The following is a 24,813-nucleotide window of genomic DNA, read 5'->3' on the forward strand; positions in this document are numbered from 1 at the left end:
CCCTCCCTCACTAGGCTTGTCTCTCTCTCTCCCTCCCTCACTATGCTTGTCTCCCTCCCTCCCTCCCTCACTAGGCTTGTCTCTCTCTCTCCCTCCCTCCCTCACTATGCTTGTCTCTCTCTCTCCCTCCCTCCCTCCCTCACTATGCTTGTCTCTCTCCCTCCCTCCCTCACTAGGCTTGTCTCTCTCCCTCCCTCCCTCCCTCACTATGCTTGTCTCTCTCTCTCTCTCCCTCCCTCCCTCCCTCACTAGGCTTGTCTCTCTCTCTCTCTCCCTCCCTCCCTCACTAGGCTTGTCTCCCTCCCTCACTATGCTTGTCTCTCTCTCTCCCTCCCTCCCTCACTAGGCTTGTCTCTCTCCCTCCCTCCCTCACTAAGCTTGTCTCTCTCTCTCCCTCCCTCACTAGGCTTGTCTCTCCCTCCCTCCCTCCCTCACTATGCTTGTCTCTCTCTCTCCCTCCCTCCCTCACTAGGCTTGTCTCTCTCTCTCCCTCCCTCCCTCACTATGCTTGTCTCTCTCTCTCCCTCCCTCCCTCACTATGCTTGTCTCCCTCCCTCCCTCCCTCACTAGGCTTGTCTCTCTCCCTCCCTCCCTCACTAGGCTTGTCTCTCTCCCTCCCTCCCTCCCTCCCTCACTAGGCTTGTCTCTCTCCCTCCCTCCCTCACTAGGCTTGTCTCGTCTCTTTCTCTCCTGGCAGGTATGAGTCTAACGGGTCTGTGTACTTCGACACGGCCAAGTTTGACACCAGTCCAGGTCATTCCTACGCCAAGCTGGTGCCGGAGGCTGTCGGGGACCAGAAGGCACTGCAGGAGGGCGAGGGTGGGTCCCCCTTTAACCTGAGTCTAGAACCACACCCCTTTAACCTGAGTCGAGAACCACACCCCTTTAACCTGAGTCTAGAACCACACCGCTTTAACCTGAGTCTAGAACCACACCCCTTTAACCTGATTCTAGAACCACACCCCTTTAACCTGATTCTAGAACCACACCCCTTTTACCTTAGTCTTAAAGCGGTAAACACTAACCGCTATGATATGATTTCATTTTTTAAATTAATTTAGCCTGCTCACGTTCTGAGAGTTTGATTCATTTAGCCTGCTCACTATATGAGAGTTTAATTCATTTAGCCTGCTCACAATATGAGAGTTTGATTCATTTAGCCTGCTCACAATATGAGAGTTTGATTCATTTAGCCTGCTCATGCTATAGAGCAGGGGTGCTCACACTTTTTGGAACCAAGATCTACTTTTCAAGTAGCCAGTCTGCCAAGATCTACCAGTCTAGTTTCAACATCGCAAACGTACATGCACGTACTACAAACACACACACACACACACACACACACACACACACACACACACACACACACACACTTCCCAGCCTGCATAGTAAACTCACAATACACTTTCCCTCTCTCTGTCACACAGCCACAGGAGAAGACCATCACCAACCCTCCCTCTTTGCTATTCTCGCTCACACACATTCACACACACACACACACACACACACACACACACACACACACACACACACACACACACACATTTGCCAGTCTGCATAGGGAGCCATAGCACAAACCCTCCCTCTCTCTCTCCCTCGCTCTCCCTCTCTCTCTCTCACTCTCTTACACACACACACACACACACACACACACACACACACACACACACACACACACACACACACACACACACACACACACACACACACTCACTTTCTCTCACTCACACACTGACAGCCAGTCTGCAGTACCATAGCCAACTACTGATCCAACAAACAGAAAAGTAAACCAGATACAAAACAGGTAGTTCCCTAGTTTGAAAGGAGGAAATAAATGCATTTCTCTACCTTAGTGGGAGACCTGGCACTGGGAGGAGGCAGCTAGTTTCTAATAGTCAGGGCTGTAGGAGCTGGTTGCAAGGTGTAGGCAGGCTTGCAAGGTGTCATCAGCCACTGTGGATCTGTCATCGAAAAGGCAATCTGCAGCCTCGAGAAACTTTTTTCACAATTTCGCCGTCTTTGAATGACTTCTTGTGTTTAACAAGAACGTGACTGACGCGATAAGAAGCTATCGTTGCAGCCGTACGTTTTCGCTCTTTTGCCACATTTCCCTTCTTCGAAATAGCCATCGTAGATTTGCTGATCAGACAGACGCATTTCCAATATCACATCGTGTAAAAAAGTCCTCCTCCCATTCTGGATGGAAGTTATACGTTATTGGTTTCTTACTTGGTCCAGCTTCCCCACTCATTTGTATAGCCTTTATTTAGTATTATATTGTAAATAGAAGAAATTGGAAGGCTAACTAGGTAATTAGTCTCGACGGTATTTTGTATTTTGTAGTTGGTGCTGTTGACTGCGCATGCGTGGTGAACCGCGTGTTAGGTGTAGGTGAAAAGATCAGATCTCAGACTGGCTTACCTGTACGTCAATCAAGTGGCAAAAGCCATAGTGAGGATGGATGATAGGTGAATTTATTTATTTATTTTATATATTTTTTTTCCGTTTTGTTCAATGCCATGCGCAGTGTTTCCTCCAGGAATTTTTACAATGGTGGCGGGTAGCGTTGACCGCGCGCGCGCAGCGCGCGCCCGCGATTTTTTCGCGTGCACGCGCATGAAACGCGCACGCGCGCTCAAAACAACGACGTCATTTCAGCCAAAACTCGAGGATGGCCAAAAAAAATAAAATGTTTTCCCGTACGTCTCTTATTGTCTGTGTCTGCATGTTTTTCCAGCATGTAATTCCGTTGTCAATAAAAAATTCGTCTCCCCTTCTTTTCATTATCATTATGGAGGCTTTATGGTTGTTGTAACTATTATGGGAAGTGGTTGACACAGTAGCCGCTTTTCGTGTACGCTGCAGTGGATCCCTTCACAACGCAGAAGAAAGAGGAGAGAGAAAACATTGTCAATGTGCAGGGAAGAATCATGTATCAGCAGGGTTCAACAGTAACGCTTGCCTGGGGCAAGTAAAAAAATTCGCCGGGTTTGTTTGCGCGAGCCCGAAGACGCTGCTGGATCCTGGATCTGTTTACCTGTGTGCAGGAAGAAAAACAGACGGAGCAGGCGCCAGACCAGACTAGATGATTGTGGAGTGAAGAGATTATTAAAGCGTACGCGATGCGACGGGTGATCGACAAGCACGTACACTTTCATAATATCTTCACTCCACGATCATCTAGTCTGGTCTGGCGCCTGCTCCGTGTTCTTCCTAAACACCGATGCACAGATCCAGGATCCAGCACCGTCGTCGCGCATATTGTAACATTTGACGTAGTTTGTCTACACGCAGCCTAGATGTATTCGACCAATCACAAAACAGTTTTGCAAGCGCGTCGCTTCGCGCTTGTGGGTGTGTCTAAAAGAAAAAGCGGCCTAAATTTTTTTTTTTTTTTTTGAGAAATCTGCATGGTGGCGGAGGAAATTCCATCGTGGCGGTGCGCCACGATGAAATGCATGTAGAGGAAACACTGCATGCGATCTACCCATACTACCTTTGCGATCGACCGGTCGATCGCGATCGACGTATTGGGCACCCCTGCTATAGAGTTATTGCCCTCTTCCAGAAACGACCCCTAGCCCCTTCACCCTTCACCCTAGACCTTTATGTAGATCTGAGAGGTTGGATAGGTGGGAGAAAGATGGTCGTCGCTCCACCTTGTCCTCTGATTGGCTAAATTGTGTGGTCTTACTTATATATATTCAATCATGTTAGGTCTACACTACACTTGTCAGTGGCCCTTTCCTTAATGGTTAGAAACTCCATTCCTCTCCTCCTCTCCTCCTCTCCTCCATCCTCCAATAGCTTTTTCTCCAAAAGCAGTCGGAGGAGAAATATCCAAAGGGAGTAGGTAGGGCTGTCCCAAACGACTATTTTCCTAACGATTAATCTAACGATTATTTTGTCGATTAGTCGGTTAGTCTAACGACTAATTTAACGATTAGTCTAACGGTTATTTTTTTGCTGTTCGATTAATGTATCACTTCATTTTCCCCAAATAAATGTCAAAAACTTCTCTTATCAACATTTCAGTATTTTATTCAATTATTCTTGCACTGCAGGGCAATATTCCACACAACAAAAAAGATCCTCTCTTTCTTACAGTCCAACATAAAATATAATATTATAAAATATAAAAGTTAACTTCAAGTAAAAGGAAAAGTGCAAGGAATGCAGTAAATTCTGTAAAAAAGTGAAATTCTAACCGGAATACCGTATACTCTCAGCAACAATCTTTAACAATAACAATCTCAACATAAAATATAATATTATAAAATATAAAAGTTAACTTCAAATGTGTTGATCATCTCACGAAAGCCTTGACCCTCCACAATAGCAACAGGTCTCATGTCCTTGACGATCATCTGTAAGATGCTGTTAGAAAGCTGAGCAGCCATCTGGGGTGTGCATGGAGTTGTGCTCTTTTTGTGGAAAAAGTTTTCCACACTGCTTTGCTTCCTGAAAATTAAAAAAGCACACATTTCTTATCATGTGTAGGCCCCTTAATTTCCACCTCACTGCTATGTTTAGCCAACATGGCCATTTAGAAGTCTGTCCATCACCACAACACATAGCTAGCTAGTAGCTACATGGCTAGCTAACTTTACTCTCGCTGCTATGTTATGATTAGCTAAATTGATGCTAACGTAGCATGCGAGCTACGAGCTAGATAACGTACAGTAGGTGCGAGCACCACAATAACAATAGGCTAGTAAGGCTACCGTAGCTAGCCAGCTACATAGCTAACGTTACTCTCGCTGCTATGTTATGATTAGCTACATTGATGCTAACGTAGCATGCGAGCTACGAGCTAGATAACGTACAGTAGATGCGAGCACCACAATAACAATAGGCTAGTAAGGCTACCGTAGCTAGCCAGCTAGTAGCTATCCATTTTTCACTGATACACAGCCGGAAAAGTGAACAGAAATACAACGGTGACTTACGGTGCTAGCTTGCGGCTGTCTTCACAAAGCGCTCCAGGATGCTTTCGCTTGAGGTGCTCGTTCATTGCAGTCGTACTGCTGTGATAGGCCAATTCATTTTTGCACAGTTTACAGACCACCACATTGCCATTGGTTTCTTTTTTTGTAAAGTACTCCCATACTTTGGACGATCGTGGGCGAAGTCTTTTAGCCGCCGGCTCTGCCTCCGTGTTTGCACTGGTCGCAGCCATTTAGTTTTTTACGACTAACCGACGCATTTTACGGCAACCGACGTATTGACGTAATCGATGACGTCGATGACGTCGAATAATCGTAACAGCCCTAGGAGTAGGATGCGAGTGGAGGAGTGAGGAGAGGAGAGGAGAGGAGAGGAGAGGAACTCACAGTGTGTAAACGTTGAGAGAGAAGGCCAGCGAGGTGACTTTGTTGTTGTCCTGAGTGTGACCTCTGACCCCTGCAGGAGACCTGAGCATCTCGGCGGAGCGTCTGAGTGAGAAGCACTCCCAGAGTGACTTCGCCCTGTGGAAGGCCTCCAAGCCTGGGGAGCCCTCCTGGGACTCTCCCTGGGGGAAGGTACTGTACACACACACACACGCACACACGCACGCACACACACACACACACACACACACACACACACACACTCACTCACAGACACACACACACACACACACACACACGCACACGCACGCACAGACACACACACACACACACTCACACACGCATGCACGCACAGACACACACACACTCATGCACGCACGCACGCACACACAGACACGCACACACACACACAGACACACACACGTACAGACACACGCATGCACACACACTCACAGACACACACACACACAGACACACACACACACAGACACACACACACGCACACACATACAGACACGCACAGACACACAAACACTCACACGCACACACACACAGACACGCACGCACATACAGACACGCACAGACACACAAACACTCACACGCACACACACACGCATGCACACACGCACGCACACACGCACGCACGTGTGCACAGGCACATTCTCACTGTCACACACACTCTCGCTCTCTCTCTCTTACGCACACACACACACACACACACACATACACACACACACTCACACACATACTCTCTCTTCCTCTCTCTCTTCCTCTCTCTCTCTCACACATGCTTCTCTCACCTGTGATCTTTACAAACCCTCTATGAGGAAATGGTTTCTAAGCTAATGAACTTGTCGGAGTTTTAAGTTGTAAATATTTCTGTAATTGCTGGCTTCTGCACGCCTCCTCTCAAACACCCGCTCCCGTGACCTCATCCCTCCTGTCCTCCACTCTCTCCACTGGCTCCCCATCAAAGAACGTATCCAATTCAAAGTCCTCATCCTCACATACAAAGCCCTCCATAGCCTGGCCCCCCCTTACCTGACTGACCTCCTTCTCCCTCATCGCCCTACCCGTACCCTCCGATCCTCATCCATTGTTCCCCTCACTGTCCAACCCTCAAAACTCAAAGGCTTCGGTCACCGTGCCTTTTCACGAGCTGCACCCCGCCTCTGGAACTCTCTCCCTCAACCACTCAGAGACTCACCCTCACTCCTCACTTTTAAATCCCACCTCAAAACCTACCTGTTCTCCCATGCCTACAGCCTCCCCTACCCCTAGACATCTCCCCCATCCCGGCCACCCCCCCGCCACCCCCCTGGACACGCATACAACCTCCCCTACCCCTACCCATCTCCCCTAACCCTACCACCCCCCTAACATGCATACAGCCTCCCCTACCCATCTCCCCTGTCCCTACCACCCCCCCCCCCCCCTCCCCGTTCGCTGACTCTGTGTTCCATGTGTCCATGTTGTCTGTTACTTGTTGTTTCTGTGTTTTCCGTTTCTCCCATATTGTCAGCGTCTTTGAGCCTCGGAAAAGCGCTATATAAATGTAATGAATTATTATTATTATTATTATTAATGTTAGCAGACGCCTTTATCCAAAGCGACTTACAACAAATCCATTAGTCTAAGTAAGTGAATCATCCATCATCAGTCCTCGTAAGAAAAAGTCATCTATGCGGCTGTTAATATGCTAGAGGATTATTTTTATTTTTTTATAGTAGACAAACTGTACAGGGGGGTAGTGGGGACGAGGAGGTCTTTAGGAGGGATAAAGGGTATCGGAACAGGTCTATAACTTGGTTACCTAGTAACGGTTACCTAGTAACCCACGTTTCTCTCACTGTGTGTGAACAGGGCCGGCCCGGTTGGCACATAGAATGTTCCGCCATGGCAGGGTCCATCCTGGGAGAGTCCATGGACATCCACGGAGGGGGGTTCGACCTGCGGTTCCCCCATCACGATAACGAGTTGGCTCAGTCTGAGGTAAGACCCCCCCCCCCACCCTTATCATGACAATGGGCTGGCCCACAGTGAGGCTTTAGCCTCTTTAGCCTCTTGAATCCCAAAGCGACATGGATAAGTTCGTACGACTCTGAAAAGTATTCAGTCCCTCCCTCCTCTCCTCTCTCCATCCCTCTCTCTTCTCTTCTCTCCATCCCTCTCTCTTCTCTTCTCTCCATCCCTCTCTCTTCTTTTTAAAAAAAAAAATAGTTTTTCAGATTTTATCCCTTTTTCACCCAATTTGGTATCCAATTGAACCCAACCTAGCATCCAATTATCCCCTGCCTATTGCGTAGGATCCGCCGCACGACCCCGTGGCCGGCAGCCCCAGAGGAGATCGCCAGGCAGACTAGCTGACTGGCTCCTCGAGCCCAGCACCGTTATTCCGGCACCCCGGGGGCGCTGTTGCGCGACGGATCCTTGTCCGGAAATAGTCCTATACCGCCCTCTGGAGCGGCCGCTCAATATGCCGCTCCCTGTGTGCCTCGGCCATATCCGGGTCTGGCGAGACCGGGATTCGATCCCAGTCCCCGGTGGGCAGCTTGCACTAGTGGCTAGTGCTTAGACCGCTACACCACCGCGGGGCCATCCCTCTCTCTTCTCTTCTCTCCATCCCTCTCTCCCCTCCTCCCTCTCCCTCTCTCTTCTCTTCTCTCCATCCCTCTCTCCTCTCTCATCCCTCTCTCTTCTCCCTCCATCCCTCTCTCTTCTCCTCTCTCCATCCCTCTCTTTTCTCTTCATCCCTCTCTCTTCTCTTCTCTCCATACCTCTTTCCTCTGAAAGTATGTGCAACTCTGTTTGTGGGGCGTCCCTTTGGAATGGACTAGATGCGAGTGTTAAACTGAGCAAAAATATGAATCAATCTTATTTAATTTTCTGCATTTGATTTTTTTTTTTTGCAATTTTCTTTTTATTCAACAATAAGAAACAATAATACAACAATTCAACATCAACAAAAACAACAAAAGAAAAACATTAAAAGGAAAAGAAAAAGCTACTGCTGTCATGTCTCAAGTCTGTGTCAATTGCCAAAAAAATCGTAGTCTGTGAGTCAGTCTTTCCATAACATGGATTTCCCCCACTGTGTCTACCCATTGGGCCTGAGTAGGTAGGTCTTCCGTACCCCATTTCCTTGTGATAGCCTTTTTCCCAGCGACCATGAGTATCTTGAATAGATAAGAGTCCCCAACCTGTATCTCCTTTTCTGTGTAATTACACTTATAGAGCAGCTTGTGATTCATAGGAAATTTGTAACCCCGAATGTATTGTGTTATCCCATGTGTCATTCCCCAAAACCCTATTATTTTGTGGCAATTCCAGAATATATGGGCATGGTTAGCCTCAGATACCCCACAATTCCTCCAACATGACTTCCTTGTATCCGAATAGTTATTTACTATTTTGGGCGTGATAAAAAAACGTATCAGATTTTTCCAGGAAAACTCTCTCCATGCTCGTGAGCAGGTTGAGGTCTGATGTTTTTCCCACATATTATCCCAATCATCTTCAGATATTTCTATACCAAATTCTGTTTCCCATTTTTTTTTTATATACCCTGTTGTGTTTTTGCCACTCATCAATGCCTTGTACAATGTAGTTATAGCCCTGACCTTCTTCCATTTATATGCATCAATCATAACTTGTACCACATCATTCACTTTTAGGGAGAGTTCCTGTCCAATCCGTTTCCCAAAGTAATCCCGCATTCTGAAGATATTTGTAGAATTCCCTCCAATCCAGGCCGTATGTAGTTTTCAAGTCCTGGAAACTCACTACCTTTCCCTTATCTACCAGCGTGCACCAAGCCGTAATGCCTTTATCCGCCCACTGTCTGAAACCCCCACCGTGCCCAGCTGGTTTAAAATTGTTATCAAAAGCCACCCATTTCAATAAATTTGCATCGTTCTCCGCCTTGTTGTGTTTGAGTATTCTGAACCATATTTCCAGGGTACATTTTGTGATCGAATCCATTTGATTCCTAACCTTCTTAAATGTTTCCCTATCTCCTATGACACTCTGTATCAGGCACATACCAAATTATTTTTCTATTTCTCTCCATTTTGCTCCATAATCCGGTTTACACCAACAATTTATATATTTCAACTGGGCTGCGTGGAAGTATTCTTTCAGGTTCGGTAGACTCAAGCCCCCCTTCTCCCTCTTTAGTTGGAGAGTTCTGAATCTCACTCTAGGCCTCTCCCCCCCCCCCCCCCCCATATGAATCTAGAGATCATCCTGTCCCATGATGTGAATTGTATTTGTGGTATCTCTATTGGTAATGCCTGGAATAAATATAAGATTCTGGGTAATACATTCATTCTTACTAAATCAATCTTAGAGCTAAAATCCAATGTTAGGGTGGACCAACGATGTATGTCTTTTAATAATTCTCGGTTAATCTTATCATAATTTGCTCTATATAGTCCTGATAAGTGTCTAGTCACTTCTATCCCTAAATAATTGTTTTTCTTTAGATTCCAATTTAAATGGAATTTTTCCCTGATCTCCTTTGGTGGAGTCACGAGTCACTTTATTGTCCCATCACTGGGAAATTTGTATTGGGCTTACACCCCACAGCAGCCAACAAAGAGCAACAGACAATACAGGATATTAGCACACAAACAGAAGGCGGACCTGATTAAAACAAGAGTGGGAATAAAATGATAAGCAAGATAAGTTACATTCATCTGGTGCAGTTTAAAAGTTTAACAGAAACGGGAATAAAAGAATTTTTAAATCTATTTAATCTAGCGCGGGGGACTCTGAACCTCCTCCCAGAGGGCAGCAGTTCATACTCTGCATGTAGGACATGGGAGGGATTCATAAGAATTCTACTAGCCTGTCTGAGAGTAGCCTGTTCAAAAATAGACTGCAGGGATGAGTGGTCTTTCACCCCTATGATCTTCCATGCAGTCTCTATCAGTCGGACCAGTTTGGACCTTAGTTTTACAGATAGGTTACCAAACCAAGATGTAATGCCGTATCTGATGAGACTCTCTAAGACAGACTGGTAGAAAAGTAACATAAATTTTGGGTCAACACCATGAACTCTAAGGCGGCGTAGGAAGTGTAGTCGTTGTTGTAATCTGCTACAAAGGCTGTCTACATGAGTGCTCCAGGTGAGTGAGTTATCAATGAAAACCCCAAGATATTTGTAAGAGGCGACCTGAGAGATGGATTGTTTGTGGATGACCACAGGCCTGTGGTCCCCAACACCTCTGGGGTCGAACACCATCTCCTCAGTTTTCTTAACATTTCAAACCAGGCAGTTAATATCACACCATTTAACAAACCTCTGGATTTCAGAATAATAGTCATTTAGGTCACTGTCCTTTTTGATTAAAGCAAGGATGGCAGTGTCATCCGAAAATTTTATGATGCGGTTGCTAGGGTAGGTGCTTCTGCACTCGTTTGTGTATAAAGTAAAGAGCACAGGGGAACTGACTATACCCTGTGGAGCACCAGTGCTTATGGTTCTGGGTTCCGAAAGAGTGCCATTAACACTGACCCGCTGTGTGCGGTTAGTTAAAAAGGAGTGATACCATTTTATAATGAGGGGGGGGACATTAAGCCCATTTAACTTATCAATTAAAAGGTGCGGCTGTATCGTGTTAAATTGGAGTGTAATTAATGGTGAGTATTTGGGTTTTAGTCATATTTATCTTGTATCCTGATAGCTGTCCATATGAGTTCAAGAGATCCAGTAGTTCAGGCAGCGATTCACTCGGTCGTTCAAGGAATGTATGACGTCATCTGCAAAAAGGCCCACTTTATGTTCTACTCCGCCCACTGTCACCCCGTGGATTCTACTATTTTCACGTATGGCTTGGGCCAATGGTTCAATATAATATGAGAACAGGGTGAGCGACAAACAGCACCCTTGTCTGGTTGATCTCTCTAGATTGAATTTGTTAGATAAGCTTCCATTTATTTAGATTCTAGCTATAGGTTTTTGATATAGGGTTCGAATAATCTCTATTGATTTATCATTGAATCCAAATTTCTCTAACACTGTAAACAGGAAGTTCCAATTAACCCTATCAAAAGCCTTTTCGGCATCTACGCTAACCAGAATCGTGTCTCTTTTCTGTATGTTTGCCTGATCTATGATGTGCAAAGTCCTCCTAATGTTATCATGTGTCTGACGCCCCCTCACAAATCCTGTTTGGTCCTCGTCAATCAAGTCCAATGTAAAGGTGTCCAGTCGTCTAGAGATAATAGATATATGGATATAATAGATATATATAGATATATATATTCTATAGTCCAAATTGAGTATTGAGGTCGGCCTATTATTCCCGCATATTTCCTTATCTTTTCCCGGTTTAGGTATGACCGTTATTATCGTTTCTGCCCATGTTGGTGGTAGTTTACCTTTTTGTAATGTCCAAGAGTCAACTAACAACGGAGACAGTTCGTCCTTGAATGTCTTATACCATTCTGCCGGGTATCCGTCGCTGCCAGGTGATTTCCCATTTTTAAATCTGTTTATTGCCTCCACTACCTCCTCTATCGTAATGTCTCCTGTTAGAGCATCGTTTCTCAACGGGGGCGTTCAGACAACATCGGGGGGCGCTGGAACAAATATTTTTAAAAGGGGGGCGTTGAGGTGTTCTTGGGGGGCGGTCACGCATAAAGTATTTTTCTCATGAAAAACAGCTGTCAGCAGTGTTATTACGGGTACGTTCGTAAATGCACGAACGGTCCGTTCGCTCGGACAAACCGTCTTTTCAAAGGTAGTATGGGTAGATCGCATGGCATTGAACAAAACCCAAAAGGAGAAAAAAAAAAAAAAGTTCGCCTATCATCCATCCTCACTATGGCTTTTGCCACTTGATTGACGTACAGGTAAGCCAGTCTGCGATCTGATCTTTTCACCTAACACACGGTTCACCACGCATGCGCAGTCATTGCAATATGACAACCCTAGGGTACATAAGGTTGCAGAGAAATAGGAAATGTTAGAATAGGTATAGCATAGCATAGAGTACAGCACAGTGTTTTATCTGTACAGTATAGTATAGTGGATAGTGTACACCTTTATTTATGTAAACCAGCTCCTTTCCCTTGTTTTTTTTCTTTTTTTTCTTTCCTAGCACCAGGGGAGCCACCCCTCCCAAATTTCGTTGTTTGGTACCTGTACTATAGCAATGACAATTAAGACCATTCATTCATTCATTCATTCATCATTCATTCAACAGCGCCAACTACAAAATACTAAATACCGGCGAGACTAATTAACTAGTTAGCCTTCCAATTTCTACTATTTACTATATAATACTAAAGAAAGGGTATACAAATGAGTGGGGAAGCTGGACCAAGTAAGAAACCAATAACATACAACTTCCATCCAGAATGGGAGGAGGACTTTTTTTACACAATGTGATATTGGAAGTGCGTCAGTCTGATCTGCAAATCTACGATGGCTGTTTCTCTATGATGGCTGTTTCTCTATGATGGCTGTTTCTCTATGATGGCTGTTTTGAAGAAGGGAAATGTGGCAAAAGAGCGAAAACGTACGGCTGCAACGATAGCTTCTTATCGCGTCAGTCACGTTCTTGTTAAACACAAGAAGAAAACAAAGACGGCGAAATTGTGAAAAAAGCGTTTCTCGAGGCTGCAGATTGCCTTTTCGATGACAGATCCACAGTGGCTGATGACACCTTGCAAGCCTGCCTACACCAGGTCTCCCACTAAGGTAGAGAAATGCAGACTGTCAAATGTGTGTGTGTGTGTGTGTATGTGTGTGTGTGTGTATGTGTGTGTGTCTGTGTGTGTGTGTGTCTGTGTGTGTGTGTGTGTGTGTGTGTGTGTGTGTGTGCGTGTGTGTGTGTGTGTGTGTGAGTGTGAGTGAGAATAGCAAAGAGGGAGGGTTTGTGATGGTCTTCTCCTGTGTGGCTGTGTGACAGAGAGAGAGAAAGTGTATTGTACTATGCAGGCTGGGAACTGTGTGTGTGTGTGTGTGTGTGTGTGTGTGTGTGTGTGTGTGTGTGTGTGTGTTTGTAGTACGTGCGTGTACGTTTGCGATGTTTAAACTAGACTGGTAGATCTTGGCAGACTGGCTACTTGAAAAGTAGATCTTGGTTCAAAAAAGTGTGGGCACCCCTGCCTTATACCATACCACCATACCAGAACATCACAGCAGGAACAACCTATCTCAAAAAAGCGATCGTATTGTAACCAGTCCGGAAAGCTCTCTGTCGCTTACCAATAATCGAACCTAGAGAAATCAGCTACGAATGTCCCCTCCCCTCGCAGGTTCATCACAGTATATTACATAAATGTATTACTGTTAAGTGTTGTTGTGGATGTTATCCCTAGTGCCATTCTGAGGTTAGCATTGCGATGTGTTCGTCTTAACGTTTACAAACTAAAATACACGATCGCTTTTTTGTGATATGTTGCTCCTCTGATGTCCTGGAAACGAACACATAAGCACTCCGAACAGCTGTCAGCGTCTTTTGTTGCTATAGGAAACCACTACTCTGCTTGCGATTGATCAGCTGTCAGCAGTGTTATTACGGGTACGTTCGTAAATGCACGAACGGTCAGTTTGCTCGGGCAAAACCGTGTTTTCAGTCAGAGCGCCCATCTCTGAGCGCTCCCAGAGCGCAGAGCTCTGAACTTTGGAACTTTGTTATGTTTTGATATGAGAAATTCGAACTAAGTGGTAAGTTTATGAAAATAATACCATAGAATACAAAATAAAATATTTAAATAATAGCCCCCTAGCGTTTGCCGCCACATTGTGACACCCCCCCCCCCAAAGTCCAATCAAAAATGAATAAATATTAGCATCATAAAACAGCAATTTGGCGAAATGCAACACCAGCACACTTAAAAAACAAACAATGTTAGTTGTAATATACAGTTTTGTAGCCTACTGTTTGTTCTGCACCGGACATGTGTGAAATCGCTGCTGTGTTATTGTTGTTCTGTGATATAACACAGAATATTAGTCAACATTAATATTCAGGGAAGAAAATAAGCCTACTTTTTTTGATGGGGGGCGGTAAGAGACCTGGATAATGGACAGGGGGGCGCTGGCCCAAAAAAGGTTGAGAACCACTGCGTTAGAGTATCATTCTGTAACTGTCCTATTTTTGGTAGGTCTAGTGTGTTTAAAAAAGATGTAATCTCCTCTCTTGATGCAGACTCTGGCTGTGCATATAACTCCTCATAGTATCTCTGGAATGTTCCCTCTATATCCTCTGGTTCTGTCATCAATTGATTTGTATGTGGGTCTCTAATTTTATGAATTTGACTACTCGCGAGTTGTTAACGCGTCCGTCTCGCCAGTAGTTTAGTGGCTCTCGGGCCCAACTCATAATAGCTCTGCTTGGTAAACAGAATATTTCGTTCTATCTCCTCTGTCAGATGTTTCTCTATCTCTGATTTTACAAGTTTAATTTCCTTTTGTGTGTTTAAATCAGCCGAATTCTGGTAGTCTCTTTCCAATCCTCTCAGTTTCGCTATGTTTTTCGTATAATTTTCCAAAAAAAATTTTTGAACATGACTCGATTCCGAGATTAATTTGCCTCTCATAACCACCTTCAAGGCGTCCCAAATCATCGTTGGCTCCACCAATCCATTATCATTTTCCTTAATACAATTTTGTATTTCCAATTTAATTTTATCCTTCCTCTGTTCATTATTCAGCAGACCTACATTCATTCTCCAATTGGTTAATCTTTTCCGGTTACTAATGCCTATGACGAGGTACAACGGGTTATGATCTGACACATCTGCACCTCCTATATGACTATCGTTAACCCTGTAGACATTTGCTGAGTCAACAAACAAATAATCTATTCTAGAATGTGTTTTATGTACCGCCGAATAGTGTGTGTAGTCTTTCTCCAGTGGATGTAGGTTTCTCTATATATCGACCAGACCCATCTCATCCAATAATATATTAACATATTTTGACATTTGTATTTTCGTTTTTTTGAGGCTTGTTGTGTCAATGTTATGATTTAAAACTACATTCATATCCCCCCCACAGATTAGTATACCCTCTGTTTCGCTGCAATAACATCAAATAATGATCTAAAAAAAGACTTAGCACAATCTGAAGGAGCATAAACATTCACCAGAGTTACCATCACATTGTCAAGCTTCCCTTTCACAATAATGTATCTTCCCTCCTCATCTCTTATCTTTTTTTTTTCATTTTTTTTTCTGAGTGGGGCAGTCCCACTCATATCTTTCATTTTTATTTGACAGATACAGTGAAGATTTAGACAGGAAGGATGGGTGAGAGAGAGAGGAGGGATGACATGCAGGATATGTCCCCGGCCGGAATCGAACCGGGGACCCTGCGTTTACATGGTCAGCGCTTAACCCGCTACGCCACCTAAGCGCCCCACTCTTATCTCTTTTTTATACTCAAACTGGACCTGATTTGATAACATAATCGTCACACCCCTTCTGTGACCTCCCTTAAACCAACCATTCCTAAAACCATATTTCTTTAGCTTATCATGTTCTAATTTGGTACGGTGTGTCTCCTGCAGATATATAATTTGGGCTCTGTCCCTCTTAAGTTTCATCATTACCCTGTCTCTCTTCTTGGGGGTATTCAAACCATTAACATTAAGTGACACCAGTCTAACAGTGGTACCCATCTAGTCCTACTTCAGTATCCCTAATAAGTGACCTGTACAGCAGTAAACTAAGTAAGCCAGTAACTTTGCATAATGTAAAATAAAACCTAACAAAAAATAATAATGAGCAATAAAACAGAACATACACTTCTTCCAATAAAGGGGATGACTTTTTCCCCAAGTCCCGTTGGTAGGTCGAGGGGGTATCCTTCCTCTCAGAAAGGGCCCCTCCCTAGGACCGAAATCAAACCCTTTCACTCCGCTTTCCCAGTGGATTCGCATCCTCGCCAGCGGGGTTTGGAAACTGATCTTTTCCTCTTTCAATATCTTCTTTATGGCCGCGTATTCCCTTCTCTTCTGGACCACTTCAGTTGCATAATCATGGTCAAAAACACTCTCTTCTCTCCCACAAGTATTTTCTTCCTCCAAGCATGACTGAGCACCACCTCCTTCGTCTCAAACTGTAGGAAGTTTACCACCATTGACCTGGGGGGTGCGTTCGGAGGTGGTTTCTGCGCCAGGGCTCTGTGTGCTCTCTGTATCTGGAGTGGGGTGTCGCTAGGTAGCTCGAGTTCGGTGGATAAAAAGCGCTCCAGGAACTTGCCAGTCGAATTCTCCTCCGCGCCCTCCGGTATGCCAAAGATGCGAATATTGTTCCGCCTCGACCTCCCCTCGAGGTCCGTTGTCTTCTCTTGCAGTCGTTGTGCCTGGGCCGTCACGTCTAGCATCATCCTCTTAGCCTCTGTCTGCCATTCCTCCAGTTCCGCTATGCGCGCCTGGGCCTCTTCCATGTTGTCACTCTGTATTTTAACGTCGGCATTAATCTCTTCGAATTTGTTGTCGATTTCCCCCCGGAACCTGGCGAGCTCTTCCATCTCCTCCCTCTTCACATCGCTTATTCCCTGTTTTACCCCTTTAACTTCTTCTTTAACCTCACTCAGTTGTTTAATTATGGGTGCTAGCAATTCAACAAGTTGGTTCAGGGTAGCTGGCTCTGAACCCGTTCCCTGCTTCTCTCCTCGTGTTCCCTCACTCTTGTCAGGGCCCGAATCAATTTTCTTACTTTTAATCACCTTTTGGCTCGATTTTCTTTATCTAACCGACCTCTTTATTATTTCTCATCTATATTACTGTGAATATATTTGTTGAAATATGATTTCTGAGGGTTTATTTTTGCAGAGTTGAGAGAGGCTGAAAATGTGCGACTAATCACTCCGCCATCATACCGGAAGCCCTGTCTGCATTTGATATTTATGTTGTATCTGGATATTTATATTGTATTTAGTTAGAAAAAGAGACTCTATTCATGAAATGTTGTAACATATTGTCAGGAAGGGGGGCAGGACTAGATACGTTTTTTCACTTCCTCCTGTCCCCTCCCGAACACGCTAGTGTAAATTGCACGAGGTGAATTTGTGTTGGATAACTTTTATGTTTTTATATGTTTATTGTGTTTGGGATGAATAAAAATCAAATCAAATAAGCACAGAGAGGCAGGGGGCTGACACAGAGAGGCAGGGGGCTGACACAGAGAGGCAGGGGGCTGACACAGAGAGGCAGGGTGCTGACACAGAGAGGCAGGGTGCTGACACAGAGAGGCAGGGTGCTGACACAGAGAGGCGGGGTGCTGACACAGAGAGGCAGGGTGCTGACACAGAGAGGCAGGGTGCTGACACAGAGAGGCAGGGGGCTGACACAGAGAGGCAGGGTGCTGACACAGAGAGGCAGGGTGCTGACACAGAGAGGCAGGGGGCTGACACAGAGAGGCAGGGTGCTGACTAGGGGTGCAACGGTTCAGTTGGCCCACGGTTCGGTACGGTTCGGTATTTTGGGTCACGGTTTTCGGTACGGTTCGGTTCAGAAACAAACGTTCCAGACCAACTCGACCTCTGACCAAAGGCCGCGTTCGAGGCATTCACGTGGACGCTCCGGCGCTCTCAGAGCTAATTTACGAACGCGGCCAAATTGATCTTCTCGCCATAAAGCTTAAGCGTACAGTGGGCTTCCTGTATAGATTTAAATCTTGCTTTTCCTTGGCTTCCAGAAAACGTCTTGTCTCCGCCCTTTTCCTTTCACAATTGGATTATGGTGATACAGTATATAGGTTTGCTTCTCTGTCCACTTTATCCAAGCTAGACCCCCTGTATCATTCGGTTCTAAGATACATCACCAATAGTGCCTTCAGGACCCATCACTGTACACTGTATAGTCTGGTTGGATGGCCATCTCTTTCTGTCAGAAGGCTCCAACACTGGTACACTCTTGTGTTTAAAATCATCTCTGGCTTCTTACCGAATTATCTGGGCCTGAAGTTCATCCCTATACCGAGTGGCTCGGGTCTCAGGTCTCGTAGATGGCTACAATACAAGGTGCCACTTATCATGAACAATGTTGGAAGGGCAAGCTTGTCTTATTATGGCCCTTGGTCTTGGAATGACCTACAGACTACTTTTAAATTAGAGGCCCTTATTTCCATAAGTATCTTCAAGCGTAGATTAAAGGATGTGGTCACCGCTCGCTGTACCTGCTTTGGTTAGACTTCTCAATGTTTTAATCACCTTGTAAATACCCCTACCATTGTTTGTCTATTGTATTGTTGCCACTGTCTTATGTCCTGTCTTGTTATCTGAACAGTTTTTTTAAGCTACTATTTTGACCCTGTCTTGGCCAGGTCTCTCTTGTAAAAGAGGTTTTAATCTCAATGTGACTTCCTGGTAAAATAAAGGTAAAAAAAAAAAAAAAAAAAAAAAAAAAAAACGAAAACCGTCACGGTTCACTAGTGAATTGAGCCGTGGAACGCAAACCGTACCGTCCGTAAAAAAACCGAGAACCGTTGCACCCCTAGTGCTGACACAGAGAGGCAGGGTGCTGACACAGAGAGGCAGGGGGCTGACACAGAGAGGCAGGGTGCTGACACAGAGAGGCAGGGGGCTGACACAGAGAGGCAGGGTGCTGACACAGAGAGGCGGGGTGCTGACACAGAGAGGCAAGGTGCTGACACAGAGAGGCAGGGGGCTGACACAGAGAGGCAGGGTGCTGACACAGAGAGGCAGGGGGCTGACACAGAGAGGCAGGGTGCTGACACAGAGAGGCAGGGTGCTGACACAGAGAGGCAGGGTGCTGACACAGAGAGGCAGGGTGCTGACACAGAGAGGCAGGGGGCTGACACAGAGAGGCAGGGGGCTGACACAGAGAGGCAGGGTGCTGACACAGAGAGGCAGGGTGCTGACACAGAGAGGCAGGGGGCTGACACAGAGAGGCAGGGTGCTGACACAGAGAGGCAGGGTGCTGACACAGAGAGGCAAGGTGCTGACACAGAGAGGCAGGGGGCTGACACAGAGAGGCAGGGGGCTGACACAGAGAGGCAGGGTGCTGACACAGAGAGGCAGGGGGCTGACACAGAGAGGCAGGGTGCTGACACAGAGAGGCAGGGGGCTGACACAGAGAGGCAGGGTGCTGCTGACACAGAGAGGCAGGGGGCTGACACAGAGAGGCAGGGGGCTGCTGACACAGAGAGGCAGGGTGCTGACACAGAGAGGCAGGGGGCTGACACAGAGAGGCAAGGTGCTGACACAGAGAGGCAGGGTGCTGACACAGAGAGGCAGGGGGCTGACACAGAGAGGCAAGGTGCTGCCCACAGAGAGGCGGGGTGCTGACACAGAGAGGCAGGGTGCTGACACAGAGAGGCAGGGTGCTGACACAGAGAGGCAGGGGGCTGACACAGAGAGGCAGGGTGCTGCCCACAGAGAGGCGGGGTGCTGACACAGAGAGGCAGGGTGCTGACACAGAGAGGCAGGGTGCTGACACAGAGAGGCAGGGTGCTGACACAGAGAGGCAGGGTGCTGACACAGAGAGGCAGGGGGCTGACACAGAGAGGCGGGGTGCTGACACAGAGAGGCGGGGTGCTGACACAGAGAGGCAGGGTGCTGACACAGAGAGGCAGGGTGCTGACACAGAGAGGCAGGGTGCTGACACAGAGAGGCAGGGTGCTGACACAGAGAGGCAGGGGGCTGACACAGAGAGGCAGGGGGCTGCCCAAAGAATGTGAGTGGCGCTGTTCATCTTGTCAGGCTATTTCAATGTTAGGTCGTTGTCGACAAAGACGCATATTATTAGCCATTTTGACTAATAATACTTCTTAGTTTTAGCTGACGAAAAAACTGAAAACATTTCAGTGTAGTTTCAGTCCACAAAACTCCCAAAACATTTGAGTCACGCGGGGGGGGGGCTTGACGTGAATGAACTCAAGTCGGGTGTTGATAATGGAATCATACCTGTAACCCAGGTGACCCAGTCTGTAACCGTGGTAACCCAGTGTGGTGTCCTCCCCTCCCCCCTCAGGCCTTCTTTGAGAACGACCACTGGGTCCGTTACTTCCTCCACACTGGTCACCTGACCATCGCCGGCTGCAAGATGTCCAAGTCACTCAAGAACTTCATCACCATCAAGGACGCCCTCGCCAAGAACACAGGTGGACTGACACCGTGTGTGTGTGTGTGTGTGTGTGTGTGTGTGTGTGTGTGAACGTGACCTAATTGACTGACTAACTGACTGTGTTAACATGCTAACTGCTATTGTGTGTGTGTGTGTGTGTGTGCGCGTGTGTGTGTCTGTGTCTGTGTGAGTGTCTGTGTCTGTGTCTGTGTCTGTGTGAGTGTCTGTGTCTGAGTGTGAGTGTCTGTGTCTGAGTGTGAGTGTGAGCGTGAGCGTGTGCGTCTGAATGTGAGTGTGACCTAACTGACTGATTAACTGACTGTGTTAACATGCTAACAGCTAGTGTGTGTGTGTGTGTGTGTGTGTGTGTCCTCAGCGCGCCAGCTGCGTCTGGCCTTCCTGATGCACTCGTGGAAGGACACGCTGGACTACTCCCCCAACACCATGGACTCTGCTGTGCAGTACGAGAGGTTCACCAACGTACGACCCCCTCCTCCATCCCTCCCTCCTCTCCTCCATCCATCCCCCCCTCCTCCTTCCATCCCTCCCTCCTCCCTCCATCCCTCTCTCCTCTCCTCCCTCCATCCCTCCCTCCTCTCCTCCCTCCATCCCTCCCTCCTCTCCTCTCTCCATCCCTCTCTCTTCTCTTCTCTCCATCCCTCTCTCCCCTCCTCCCTCCATCCCTCTCTCCTCTCCTCTCTCCATGTCTCTCTTTTCTCTTCATCCCTCTCTCTTTTCTTCTCCATCCCTCTCTCCTCTCTCATCCCTCTCTCTTCTCCTCTCTCCCACCCTCTTCTCTTCTCCTCCCTTCTCCACCCCTCTCTCTTCTCTTCTCCTCCCTTCTCTCTCCATCCCTCTCTCTTCTCTTCTCCTCCCTTCTCTCTCCATCCCTCTCTCTTCTCCTCCCTTCTCCATCCCACTCTCTTCTCTTCTCCTCCCTTCTCTCTCATCCCTATCTCTTCTCTTCTCCTCCCTTCTCTCTCCATCCCTCTCTCTTCTCTTCTCCTCCCTTCTCTCTCCATCCCTCTCTCTTCTCCTCCCTTCTCCATCCCACTCTCTTCTCTTCTCCTCCCTTCTCTCTCATCCCTATCTCTTCTCTTCTCCTCCCTTCTCTCTCCATCCCTCTCTCTTCTCTTCTCCTCCCTTCTCTCATCCCACTCTCTTCTCCTCCCCTCTCTCCATCCCTCTCTCTTCTCTTCTCTCCATCGCACATATCTAGGGAAAGTCATGAATGGAGGCTGTTCTAGTGTTAATGACCCCACCATGGCTGTTCTAGTGTTAATGACCCCACCATGGCTGTTCTAGTGTTAATGACCCCACCATGGCTGTTCTAGTGTTAATGACCCCACCATGGCTGTTCTAGTGTTAATGACCCCACCCATGGCTGTTCTAGTGTTAAATGACCCCACCCATGGCTGTTCTAGTGTTAATGACCCCACCCATGGCTGTTCTAGTGTTAATGACCCCACCATGGCTGTTCTAGTGTTAATGACCCCACCCATGGCTGTTCTAGTTAAATAAAAGATTTCTAAAGGCGGGGCTTAAGGGATGGCGTAAAGGTCGTCATGGTCATGGTGATGGTGATTTCCTCCCCGCAGGAGTTCTTCCTGAACGTGAAGGACATCCTGAGAGCGCCCACTGACATCACAGGCCAGTTTGAGAAGTGGGAGGAGTCTGAAATAGAGCTCAACAAGAGGTGAGGACAGAAGCCCCGCCCCCCGTGTGCTGCTATTGGTCAATAGCTCCCTCCCTCCATCACCACACACACACACACACACATGGTCACACTCACAGACACACACACGCACGCACAAAACACACACACACACTCACAGACACACACACACGGTCACACTCACAGACACACACATGCACGCACGCACACACACGGCCACACACACGGCCACACACACATACACACACAGAAAGACACACGCACACACAAGACAGACATGCACGCACACACATATAAACACAGACAGACACACACTCACACAACACACACACTAATATGATCCCTGCTGTGTGTGTGTGTGTATGTGTGTGTGCGTGTGTCTGTGTGTGTGTGTGTCTTTCTGTGTGTGCGTGTGTCTTTCTGTGTGTGCGTGTGTCTTTCTCTGTGTGTGTGTGTGCGTGCGTGTGGGTCTTTCTGTGTGTGTGTGTGTGTGTGTGTGCGTGTGTCTTTCTGTGTGTGTGTGTGCGTGTGTCTTTCTGTGTGCGTGTGTCTTTCTGTGTGTGTGTGTGCGTGTCTTTCTGTGTGCGTGTGTCTTTCTGTGTGTGTGTGTGTGTGTGTGTGCGTGTCTTTCTGTGTGTATGTGCGTGTGTCTTTCTGTGTGTATGTGCGTGTGTCATTCTGTGTGCATGTGTATGTGTGTGTGTCTTTCTGTGTGTGTGTGTGTCTTTGTGTGTGTGTGTGTGTGTGTGTGTATGTGTGTGTGTGTGTCTTTCTGTGTGTATGTGTGTGTGTCTTTCTGTGTGTGTGTGTGTGTGTGTGTGTCTTTCTGTGTGTATGTGCGTGAATCTTTCTGTGTGTGTGTGTGTGTGTGTGTGTGTGTGTGTGTGTGTGTGTGTGTAGCTTCTATGAGAGGAAGGCGGCGGTGCACGAGGCTCTGTGTGACAACGTGGACACGCGCGCGGCCCTGGAGGAGATGCGGGCGCTGGTGGGCGTGGCCAACACCTACACCGCCCTCAGGAAGACCGGCAGGCTGCAGCCCAACCGCGCCCTGCTGAAGACCATCGCCCTGTACATCACTGACATGCTGAAGGTACACACACACACACACACACACACACACACACACACACACACTCCTCTACCTCACTGACCTGCTGAAGGTACACACACACACACACACACACTCACACACACACACACTCCTCTACCTCACTGACATGCTGAAGGTACACACACACACACACACACACACACACACACACACTCCTCTACCTCACTGACATGCTGAAGGTACACACACACACACACACACACTCCTCTACCTCACTGACATGCTGAAGGTACACACACACACACACACACTCCTCTACCTCACTGACCTGCTGAAGGTACACACACACACACACACACACACACACACTCCTCTACCTCACTGACCTGCTGAAGGTACACACACACACAGACACACGCACACACCTCTACCTCACTGACATGCTGAAGGTGAGGACACACACACACACACTAAGGCTGGGTATCGCCACTGATTTCCCAAAACGATTCTATTCCGATTCACAAGGTTTCGAATCGATTCACGATTCAATTACTTATTTACAATACCAATTTTGCTTGAATATAATAATAATAATAATAATAATAACTTTTCATTTGTATAGAGCTTTTCCTGCAAACGTTGCAGCTCAAAGTGCTCCAATCATTATATAATCATAATTAAGTTATTTTGTCATTTAAAGGCAATATTAAAAAGATGGGTTTTTAGTCTTGACTTGAACATATGTGCTGAGGTTGCATCCCTAATGTAAACTGGCAGTGAAGACACAGTTTGGGTGCATAAAATGAGAATGCAGCCTCACCAAATCTCTTCTTTTGTACATGTGGTACACAGAGAAAACCAGCGTCAGAAGACCTGAGAGCTCTACTGGGCTGATATGCTAGCAATATGCTAGCACACACACACACACACACACACACACACACACACACACACACATACACACACATGTTTTGGACCTCCCATTTCTACCTCCACCAGCCTCCCCTGAAACAGAGTCTCATACCCAGTTCACAACACAACACAACACACACTACTACACTAAAATGACACATCAACCCCCTCTGTTCCTCCTCCTCCTCTGTTCCTCCTCCTCTGTTCCTCCTCCTCCTCTCCTACCCCCTCTGTTCCTCCTCCTCCTCCTCTCCTACCCCCTCTGTTCCTCCTCCTCCTCTCCTACCCCCTCTGTTCTTCCTCCTCTCCTACCCCCTCTGTTCTTCCTCCTCCTCTCCTGCCCCCTCTGTTCCTCCTCCTCCTCTCCTACCCCCTCTGTTCCTCCTCCTCCTCTCCTGCCCCCTCTGTTCCTCCTCCTCTTCTACCCCCTCTGTTCCTCCTCCTCCTCCTCTCCTACCCCCTCTGTTCCTCCTCCTCCTCTCCTGCCCCCTCTGTTCCTCCTCCTCTCCTACCCCCTCTGTTCCTCCTCCTCCTCTCCTGCCCCCTCTGTTCCTCCTCCTCTCCTACCCCCTCTGTTCCTCCTCCTCCTCTCCTACCCCCTCTGTTCTTCCTCCTCCTCTCCTCTCCTCTCCTCTGTTCCTCCTCCTCTCCTACCCCCTCTGTTCCTCCTCCTCCTCTCCTCTCCTCTGTTCCTACTCCTCTCCTACCCCCTCTGTTCCTCCTCCTCCTCTCCTCTACTCCTCTGTTCCTCCTCCTCTCCTACCTCCTCTGTTCCTCCTCCTCTGCTCTCCTCCT

At 47.1% G+C, this 24,813-nt stretch overlaps 1 protein-coding gene across 1 annotated transcript in view; it reads left to right on the forward strand.

Moving 5' to 3' along the window:
* The window catches only part of cars1 (cysteinyl-tRNA synthetase 1), a 42,383-nt gene that overhangs the window by 8,996 nt on the left and 8,574 nt on the right, over positions 1 to 24,813 (forward strand). The window contains exons 9-15 of the mRNA XM_080532756.1: positions 698 to 819; positions 5,410 to 5,522; positions 7,194 to 7,322; positions 20,288 to 20,417; positions 20,757 to 20,860; positions 21,979 to 22,076; positions 22,956 to 23,145. Coding sequence (XP_080388882.1) covers positions 698 to 819; positions 5,410 to 5,522; positions 7,194 to 7,322; positions 20,288 to 20,417; positions 20,757 to 20,860; positions 21,979 to 22,076; positions 22,956 to 23,145 — 886 coding nt within the window. The remainder of the gene's footprint in view (positions 1 to 697; positions 820 to 5,409; positions 5,523 to 7,193; positions 7,323 to 20,287; positions 20,418 to 20,756; positions 20,861 to 21,978; positions 22,077 to 22,955; positions 23,146 to 24,813) is intronic.

Source organism: Nansenia antarctica (genome assembly GCF_963989245.1).
Source record: "Nansenia antarctica genome assembly, chromosome: 5".
In the NCBI taxonomy this organism is placed as follows: Eukaryota; Metazoa; Chordata; class Actinopteri; order Argentiniformes; family Microstomatidae; genus Nansenia; species Nansenia antarctica.